Below are 11023 nucleotides of genomic sequence, written 5' to 3'. Positions count from 1 at the left end.
TTTTGCCAACTAAATGTTTTATACCTTCATAATTTTATAATCATCAGGCTGCTACTAAAAGTAGCAACGGATCTCAGAAAGTTTCTTGCTTCATTTAGAAACAATATTAGCAAGTATTACTCAATGTAATATTTGTAATATACAATATTCTTTTCATGCATTACTCTTATGAGAAAGAGGAAAGCTTTTATCAACAACTCATATTTGGTGAGCTTTAGTAACCAGCAATCACACAAAGAAAATCTAGAAGAAAATTTTCAGCATTACTAAGAACTCCATCAAAATCCATTTTGAAGGTGGGTGAAGATTTTGCTTCCTAGGGCATGCCTCTATCAGAAAAAAAGGCTGCTACAGGTCCTTAAAGCTGCAAAGGTACACCAGAGTTTTGGAAAAACACTATTTGTTATAAACAAATGATTACCTGAATTACCTCAGTCCTATAATTCAGCTCATCGGTGGTTAGAATCACATTATTTATACAAAGTACTGAAGATGGAACAAAAATCCCATTAAGAGCAATTACAATCTAATTCTCACTAATACTGGTAAGTTTTCTTCACTGTAAGCAGAAATCTAAAAATCAGACTGACTGATTTAATACATACCAAGAAAAAAGTATCACACTTTAGGGGCTACAGTCAGGATCTATAGTTTTTATGAACAGACCAGTTTATTATATGCTGTTAACTGAAGCTGTCTCCCATGAACAAATCCCTTCTGTGCTGCCGAGTGCAAAAGAAGCCTTCTGAATTCACCTGGAGTTTCACAAGCAGCGCAATCCAGTGCAAAGCCTTGCTGTGGCTAAGAAGGGTAGTCCCCTATCCTTCCCTGCTCCCCACTTATTTTAACTGTCTCATTTGCTAGAATTAGCTTTCCACTGTCTCACCTCTATGATCCTGTTATATCGGAGTACACCCACACAAACACAAAATGCTGGTAAGGAACTTTATTGCCTATTGCTGTCTTGTTTGGACAGCATTACTTTAGATCACATGAAAATACCCCTGAAAGCATACGAAAAATTCAAGTACTTGTCACAGAATTCGTACAGAGCCTTTTGTTGCTGATAAATTCAAGAAAAAAAGATAAAATTAGAAGTTACAAGTTATATAATTGCAAGCATTTAAAAGCAATTTAGTGATCTTCACTGGGAATCAAAACCATACTTTGGCAAAATAGCCACGCCAAAGCCCAAATTCCAACATATCCCCACCGCTCAAACCTTAACAGCTTAAAAGAATAGCAGTTGTTACTAGCAAGGAAGATTACGATGCCGATGTCACTTGTTAAGTTTACCAAGTATATTTGTTCCCCCGTATGAATACCGCTTTATAAAGCTCTGTATATTCAAATTTCAACTATAGCTTTTTCTACTTCAAGAGGAACAGTCTGTCAAACACTATTAGAGATACAAAAAGGATCTATCTACCAGTTTCCTGACCTTTACGGATGACTTTAAAACCACGGACATAAGATTCAGATATCACATATGTCGGGCAACCTCTTGGTTGTAAGCCAACAATCGAAAGACTCCATACACTAACCACGAAAGCAAAATCAGACTAAATTAACATAAGGAAGGAAAGTTAACACTTTTCCTACCTCAATTTAAGATGTATATAACCACTTACTCACCTGAAGCATAGCTTCTTTCTGTGTTACAGAGAATGCTCTCTCCTCACAGGAGGATGGTTTGTGAGTGGGTGGAAGATCAATCCTGTAGTAAAGAAAGAATGAAATATGACATGCCATGTTTGTGAAGTCCAATTGAATGGTCAGTTAGATATTATTTATTTTAGCTGCCAAATCACCCAACACTCAACATTCAGGGACACACATCTTTCAGTCAGCAATAGCACATATATGGAATATTGTAATGTTAACACATCCACCACTGGCAATAATTCAGCCACACACTTTTTGTAGAAAAGCACCGCCTATAAATTGTTACTTATCCTACAAGGTGTTAAGTAGACTGAAGTCCCCCCCCCACTCCAACTAAGTAGGATTAGGGACTAATGGTATCTATCGTCATTTCTAGGTTATGAGATATAGCTTGAGCAACATTTACTACTACAGCCTTTCTTGGAAAAGCCTTTGAGAAAGCCTTACAATCATTACATGCAAGACTTCTCTATTGTAACTTTCTCAGTGAAAGCAAATGGTTATAAAAAGAATTAAAATGGTTAAGACTATTCACGTAAATATGCTTCAGCTACAGAATTTAAGAGAAACAAACAAGAAAACAGTATTTCTAACCATGTTAGAAATTACTCAGTTGATAGCTCAAGAGATTCAAATGCTGAAACATTTTATGCTAAATGCTACAAGTTATTTTATTCTACTCCTCATTAAGTACATACAGACATGACAGACATTTTCATTTCTCATTCAGCTTAAGTGTTAACTGTATACGGCATGCGTGGAAAGACTTGTATTTACAGATATCGTAACTTTGACGACAAAGCCATCATCACTTTTTATGCATGTTCCAAACAGGGTCTAGACAACCTCCACTTTAACTGACAAAATCTTTTCAGACTTTGTTTGCTTGTTTGTGTTTCACCGTATTGGATGCTTAAGAAGTAAACCACATGTCTGCACCAGAGACTTGAAGAAACAACCAACATTCCAGAAACCACATTAACTCAGTCATTTCTAAGTACACATCTGTGGGTGCTTGCTTCATTTTACACACGTTATCAGGGTAACTCTTAGTGGACCTTCACTTCTGCAAAGCATGGTCAATTTGCTTTCATGTTACACCTACAGTTGATAAACTAGTATTCTGTTGCATCAGTCAAGATGGACCTCTCCCCTGTCCTCCAGTTCAATCGAGGAGCAATTTTCTTTCAAAAACACTTCTGAAGAGATAAAGAATTATATTACATCCGAAGTCATTCTTAGCTTCCTCATTTCTTTTTCAAAAATGCAAGTGACTTTACAATTGTCTACCCTGAAAATACAGCCCAAAATTATGACACTTAACAGCTACTAAGAAAACTTAGACATTTAAATTCCTGTATAGAACAAACGCTTTCTGCGTACTACTTTCAATTAAAAAAAACATCCAACACATACTCACACTTTGTCAAGATAGGATGGCCTTTTTTTCCTTGGGGTCAGCAGCACTGTCACAAAGATGGTAATGATAAAAAGAGCAAGGACTGCTCCTATCACAGCCCCTGCTACAGCAACAGAAGATGTCTGCTTAAATGGCACATCTGCAATGTGATAGCATAGATTACACCTTTAAGAAGTCCACATACTTTCAATACTCAGATAAGCTATTTCAGCATTGCTCCGAGAAATGTTTCTTCCTTCCATGACCAAACAGAAAGTTTCGTCCTGCACTAGCACTCTTGCAGTCTTGGCTCCAGTTACCCAATTAAACAACTAATTGAATTAAGAGAGCTCATGAATCATTAATATAATCTCAAAAATTTCGTTGACTACTTCTAATTAATACTAGCTGCATGCTTTTATTTTTGATTTCAAGGCAAGATGAAGTTACAGAACACATGCTTTGCACTTACACGAGCAAACAACGTGTTAATTCAAAAAGCTAGATAACTATGGCTTTATTGGCAATCTTTCTTTAAAGCCACTGAAGTCTGCAGAAAGGAAAAAGGGAAACTTAAAATCAGGGGAAAAAATATGTACTACTAGGAGCAAAGAACATGCAAGTTCACTAATACTTTGCTTACGCTTATCAAAGCAACCCCTAAGACCATCTATCATATCTAGAACTTCACACTTCAAGCTATGAGAAACAGTAATTTTTATAAATAAATTTTAACAAGGGGGGAGAAAAAGTTTTTTTTTTTTAAAAAGCATTTTTCTTTTGACCTCAGCATTGTCAAATGTGATGTTTAACAACTCTCATACTGAATTAACACACTTGTCAGTCTTTAAAGGTCACACATTTCACTATCCTAGGAATTCAGCAAGTTTAAAATCTCATAAAACTGTGAAACCTGCTAGCACGCTTTAATTCAATATCAGCAATCTCGGTGTTTCAAACTTGCACCAACAGGCTTATAAAGAAGTTGCACAATTGGAATAATTCACATTAGCTTCACTAAAACTTTTACCTGTAAAATATATGTAGCATATAGAAATAATGCTCTGATCTACATTGATTACTGGATCAGAAAGGTAACAGCAAAGGAATTTAAAAATTAACACAGCTCTATACTTGTAGCATATTTCTAATACAGTTTACTTCAGCTATTTTCCTTCAGAAATAATCATATGCTGCGTTTCTCCAAACATCACACAACCATCCCCTATTTAATCTCTTACCAGAGGAAATTTTAGCTATATTTCCTATTCACAGGTCAAAAAAACAAAACCATGCAGTATGTTTCATTAATTACTCATAATTCTAATGCTGTTCTGCCTGCATGTTGGAAAGCTGGACAAAGTCATCTTCTCATCCCTCATTTTGAAGAAAAAACCCAAAACAACAAACAAGCAAAACAAACCACCTTATTTCCAATCTGATAAAGGGATTCCTGTTCCCTTACTGCATATGAAAGACCTGACAGCAATAGTCTCCTGGGATCACTCACGCAAGTGTGTTTAAGTAACTTGAACAAAACTGAAATAAGCGTTTTTGGGACTTTCTTGAAGTTAACGGATAAAGTCATAGATTAACAACTTGCAGGAAGCTAATTCACTCCGGAATCAATGTCGCATACCACCTTCAGTGATCAATTGTTCTATTTTTGCAAAACAGCTTTCTTGGCGTAAACTCCATTTGTCAGATACCAGTCTATATACATAAGAACTACAATTCCCATTTTCTCCTGAATAATGGGCATGTGAATCAGTGGAAGGCTCACTTAACCACTGCATCTTATTGGCTTAAGTTTAGTTTACACTGGGTGCCCTCTTGTTTAAGTGAGAAAGTTGCAGGTAACTAATACACATTGTTAGGTCCAGAATTCATGAAGATGCTTTGGTCTTCTGATCATGACTTCACCAGAAGAGTTTCCTGACCATTTCATGCTGTACTAACTTTACAATGCCTTTTTTTCCTGGTAAATCCTGCTATAATCTTGAAACATCATAAAGCGTTATACTTTCAATGAAAGTTCAGGCATTGAATCTCATTTTGGGCAAAATGACAATAGTCATCCATTTACCTCTGAACACCAGGAAAAATAGTGATATCCCAGCAACATACAGGAACTGAACTAAAGTGCAATTACCACAGAGCTCACTTAATTTGCTTTTTTGAATTGCTTTGGCAAAAAAGTAGGCACAAAAATTCTATCAGCCTAACCAGAGGAACGATCAGAAATCCAGACTACCATGCCAAGCTGAACAAGCCAGAGAGCACCAGAGATGCATGGTGCCAGCTGCACAGCATTTTAAACACCAGTTGGTCAGAAATAGATGGGAATTGATTCAGTCCAAGAAATATGGTTAAAGCAGAGCTACAGCAACTGAAAACAAAAAAGTGAAAAAAAAATTGTTTTTAACGAATGTGAGTCCTAGACAGTGTATCAGCTGTGCTTAAAGTGCAACTGTTCGTATAGCAACTATCCCTATTTATCATTCTTAAGGTTCATACTTTTAAAAATAGTTCCTAAAGACACTTCTTCTATAAGCTTAGGGTCTCCAAGAGGAAATGCTAAAAAGCCCATCTTGAACAGCTTAAATACTTTAATTCCTTCTACCCAGCCTCTGGTTTTATTATGCTTTTTCATTTTCAATTTTAAGAAGATCTGTCAAACATTTTTGAACACTACCTATGTTCCAGAATGTTAACAAAAAGTTTATTCACACAACAGCCATTTGTACTTACAATCAATTCTTTTTACAGCAGACATAATGTACAAAACATTGCAACACGCATAAGCCCTATCCCTATTATCAACTTCAACTCCAAAACATTTCAACTTCTTAACCCATAGGAATTAAATATATATATATATTTTTCTAAAAATCAAAACAAAAAATCCACAGAGACAAAAGCAAGATATCCCATGTGGAGAACAGGTTTATGGTTATGTTTATTTCCAAGTAACACCATCTTTTAAAGATGATATATCAAGTATTTTATTTGAAGAGAGGTATGATCTCTTTATTCCAGAAATAATTTGGATCAGAACCTTCTGCTAGAAATTTAACTCCTTTCCTTGTGTTTGCACTCAAACTACAGATACAGACAATATCATTTGCTGTTGTTCTTGAGACTTTGGTCAATAATGTATCAGTACTCCATTAACCCAAACATAAACTTAAGTTGTTTAGGGATGCTTTTCCATTTGAATTTCAAATAAAGCTGTTGTCTTTAAAAAGATTAAGACATGCAGTCATATGCAATCACAGTGTATTGTCTACAACGCTCAATACAACTATTTTTGTGAAGCTCTAAATGCTGTAAGCTACCAAAGATCATGAGCATAGAAAAGAACTTCCAGCATGAATGCTCATGAAGCAGCCGTAATTATGCAGCCTATTTCATTTTAAAGGTAGCAGAGATTTCTCCCTTTTCAGGTTTCAAACACTAATAGCCTTATTAGCTTCATTTTTTTTTTGAGCTAAACACTTAAAAATGGCACTTCAAAGGATATACTACTTTAATTATGAATTTACCATTGTTCTGTAATTAATCTAAAGTTGTTTTATTCCTCCCTAATCAGGAGAATTAGTTTGGTGAACCTGCTCAAGACAAAGCAGAACTACTTCAGGTGTCAAACGAGATGTCCTACATACAATGTCATTTTAAAGAACATGAACATGTTGTTAAATCAGTATCAATTATTTGCAGGGAAAAAAAATCCACTGCGGTACAGAGACTGCACAATTTATCTAAACTCCTGTTTCATAGATTCTGTAGTTGCACCAGAGAGTGTTTTCACTATATGAAGTAGCAATGCAAGTGTCCACTTCCCTACTAATCATCTGAAATTCTAGTTACCCCCTTCAAAGCAAGTATTGTAACTTATTCAGAAGCAGCGTAAAACCGCTGTTTTAACTTCTGGTCATAAAAATTCTAGCAAATGCTTTGACACCTCTTAGCACGCTTAATGTTTATTGGCACCTGGGAAAATAAGCGAATTCGCATTAGCCTCCAGCTTAGAAATCTATTGGTTTTCTTCCTCGTTGTGTCCAATTCTCCAGCTTTCAAATGCAATGGTTAAGACTCCCAAAGCCTCAGAATCAGGTGTCTCAAATTGTACACTGTGTACTTGCAAAAAAGAGCCTTGTATTCATTAATGAGTTTTGACATCCTGCCAATTACAGGCCTAACAAAATATCTTACTGTCTGTATATATATACACACACTAGCATAAGCTTTAGAAATGAATGACTCAAAAATAATTTTTCATCTTATTCAAAGACAAGCCTTTGACCTGTTTACACAGTTACTCCTCAAAATCTTGTTCATAAGTTACTTTCAGTGCAATGACTTCTTTTAAGTACATAGTTACAAGAAGGCTCATTAAAATGCTAAGAGGTATTCATTTTTGTGCAGAAAAACCTAAAAATAAAGCTTTGATTCTGCTGTAACTCATTTTAATTGGTAAAGTATTTGCTATACAGAAGCATTAAGTTTACCATGGATGGTATCTAGATTGGAGTAATTCACTTAATCTGCAAAGTAAATGCCCCAAAAGATTATATTTGATCACTGCCTTAGGTAAACTACTTTTTAAATCATAAAGCCAAGTCAGCCACTTCTTACTCTTAAACAATTTTGAATGGCAGCTTTAATTTAGCCTTTTTTACCTCTGATGTAGACCAATATAAGCACTCTGCATTAAAACTCAAATCTTAAACAGTAGTACAGCATTGGGGAAAAAAAGCAGCTCAAATACATTTTCCCCAGATTCAACATTTCCATTTGTCAAGTCACAATATAAAAACCTTCAAAAAAAAAAATCAGTTTCAAAAAGTTTATTCCTTCTCTTGTGTAAGTATAAACAATCTGAAAGTGATCAGCCAATGAAATGAACTGTAGGTACAGGTTTAGTTTTCAGTGGTTACTACACATACCACTCCCTCCGAGATATTACCGAGCCATCTATGTGAGAAACAAAGTCTTCTTCATTGTCATCGTAACATTCACCACCCATATACTTCATTCCCAATGTTCCACCTTCATAGTAATCCATTGGTCTTTCGTAACGTTCCTGGTACCTGTTAATATTGTCTATATTGTTCCACTCTGGTTTTTCAGGGTCTTCTAAATAATCTTTAGATATTAAGCTGTTCATTGGATGCTTTATTTCTTTTTTTATACTGTCAGGGTAAGAATCCACATCATCTGACTGAAGAACATCTATTTGAGACTCTTTTTGCATATCTGATGGTGGAATGTAGTTCTTAGCAAAGTAGTCACCACGGAACGTCCGTCTTCTCCTATAGCAGATAATTCCAACCAGAACACTGACAAGTATGAGGAAGAGAGCCCCACCCACCGCACTACCGATGACGGTACCCCAAGTGTCTTCCTGCATTGCTGGCAAGGTTGATGTTGGGAAATCTATTATTCTAGGTTCTGTTGCTAAACCTGTGATGCCATCAGTCGAAGGATGCCAGGGAACCGTGGGCAGTCGAGTGGTAGTAGTAGGAGGATCTAATGGAAAGAGCAAAGAAGTAGACAAGACACAGAAAAGGCACAGAATGTCAATGCAAGCTAAATCAGTTAAGGGTTTATAAAGAAAGCAAAGTTGATGGGTATGTTCTACAAGAATAGTTTTTCATTCTCAAGTTCATGGCACTACAAAAAGTCTTACACTTTCACAGGCTTTGAACTAGCTTCATGTGGTTTTGAGCTATGCTGCAGCAGGATAGGAAGTATGGGGAGACAATAAAATAAAGATAATCTTTAAGTAGACATCTTGCCCTCCTCAAAGTAAGGAGATGCAGCTTTTCTGTTCGTATGTTCACTGTTCATAGTTCACTGTTTACCTCCCCCATGGAAGAATGCTGTCTATTAGGAAAAACCCAAGCAGTCCTCTATCTTTCCAGCCAGCAATTAGGAATACTGGATCAAATTAATTGATTATGCCACAGAGTCAATTATTCCACATTAAATTCCCACTTCAGAAATTTTTCAGGGCAGTGAGTATAAGAATGAAAAACTATGAGTTGTGTGCTCAGTTAGCAGCACATGAACTACTGATTTTTAAGCTATTCTCTCCAAAAACATTTGTTGCATTAATACAACTTACTCAGCTTCACCTTGGGATTAGTGAAAGAAGCATAGTTAAAAATGGCATGTATTAATCTCAAAATAACACTTATGTTGAGCAAGGAGCTTTCAGGATTTTCAAGTAAAAAACTGGAACATTTGAAGTAAAAATTATTTCTATGCATTCTTCCTAAAAGCAATTTGATCCCTCATGCACAAAGAAATTTCCATATTCATTCCTCAACATAAAATATCAACTGATTTCATGTCAGGTTATGCAAGTAAACAAGAGATTGCCAGATACCGAGCTTCTCCAGCACTCAGCTTTTCCCTTTGTTCTTTAGGTCTACTGGAGATGTATGCATCTGTACTGAAGACAAGGTTTCAAGTGATGGGCTGATGACGCTGAGAAAGCCTCCTGAGATTATCCCAGTCAATCGCAATGTTACATGCAACTCCAGTTTCTACTTCTGTGCCGCACTGAATAAAACCGGCTTTTTGCCTCGCCCAATGCAAGGTAATTTTAAAATCAGTAAAGCAACAAACACTAAACATGTTATTATAGCTTGAATCTTTTAAGAGAGAATGTTACATGGACAGCCAAGTAGCTCATTGTCATGTTATTTAGTTAAATGCCCATAAGCAAGATTCATGGAAATACTACTGCCATATTACAGAGCCACCCTAAATTTACCACCACAAAACGTAAAATAGAACTGGAGATTTCTCAAGCTTCCAGTTATTTGACAAATCATAACTTTAAAGATTCATAAATATGACTTTTAATCTTACTACTCAGACACGGCCATACAATTCTCTCATACTAGACAGAATCGCCACATTTGTCATTATCACTACAAATCATACTTCAGACTGCACCTCACTGCTGAACGCAACATTTTAAGCTTGACATAAGTCAAGTTTTACACAGATTTTTAAAGCACAGAATTATATTACTTGACTATGTAAAAGTGGTGATTTGTTAGGGAGCTATACATAAATGAAATTAATTTGACAGAAGACAGGAAACTGAACAAGGAAGATGTACTATCAAAATGAACAAGAGGAATTCAGATTATGATTTTAGTAAAAACCGATTTAAAGTGAGTTTAATAATTTAACAAAAAAGTAGAAATTAAGGAATCCAAGTTTACCAGGGTTCCCATGTCCCACAAATCCATAGGTCAAGAAGTTAAACTCAAACCCCTCTTCTTTGAAAATGTATTTGCTTTAGACACAAGATTCGTTAGCTTAAAATACAATTTCAGACAGTACCAGCAATATCTTCTTCCAGGCTATATATACTGTTTTTTTAACTGGCTTTGTAATTGTTCATTTATTTCCCTGATACTGAAGACTTAATTCTCATCTTCCACATCCACAATACAAAATACACATTCACAAGTATGTAGTATTTGCATCCTGGCAGGTTTAACCATCACATACATGAAATAAACACAGTGGCAATTACACTTTATTATTAATATATTAAAATACCAGTATTTTACGAAAAGTTTTTCCTTCAAAACTTCTGTTTCATCCTCCAGTTGTCAAGCTGTCCAGCTGCATTATCTACAAGCACTAGTTAACACATTAATCTTAAAATTAATTGCAAATGTAGTATCAATTCAGTGTTTGTTTATATGTATTCCTAGAATACACAACCATGAATACTTTTACTGTCTATTTGTGTCAGTACCTTTTATTGTTGAAGAATGACAAAATTAAAGTTGTTTCTCCTTGTTTATAAAGCCAGTTACAACTAAGAACATGTGAAGTTAACTTCTGATGTCACCCAGAGCTTTCTGAACATAAAACTAGATTTATGTTTTTACTTCCTGTACCAAGCAAGTTTCCCAAATAGAAATT

At 35.5% G+C, this 11023-nt stretch overlaps 1 protein-coding gene across 1 annotated transcript in view; it reads right to left on the bottom strand.

The window, feature by feature from the left end:
- PVRL3 (poliovirus receptor-related 3) overlaps positions 1–11023 on the bottom strand; it is a 74512-nt gene that overhangs the window by 12140 nt on the left and 51349 nt on the right. The window contains exons 7-8 of the mRNA XM_009323926.1: positions 3086–3224; positions 1636–1717 (exon numbers count right to left, since the gene is read on the bottom strand). Of these exons, the coding sequence (XP_009322201.1) occupies positions 1636–1717; positions 3086–3224 (221 nt within the window). The remainder of the gene's footprint in view (positions 1–1635; positions 1718–3085; positions 3225–11023) is intronic.

Source organism: Pygoscelis adeliae, unplaced genomic scaffold (genome assembly GCF_000699105.1).
Source record: "Pygoscelis adeliae isolate BGI_AS28 unplaced genomic scaffold, ASM69910v1 Scaffold124, whole genome shotgun sequence".
NCBI classification, from domain to species: Eukaryota; Metazoa; Chordata; class Aves; order Sphenisciformes; family Spheniscidae; genus Pygoscelis; species Pygoscelis adeliae.
The sequence above is the reverse complement of the archived record's forward strand: the minus strand, read 5'-3'. Positions and strand labels throughout refer to the sequence as shown.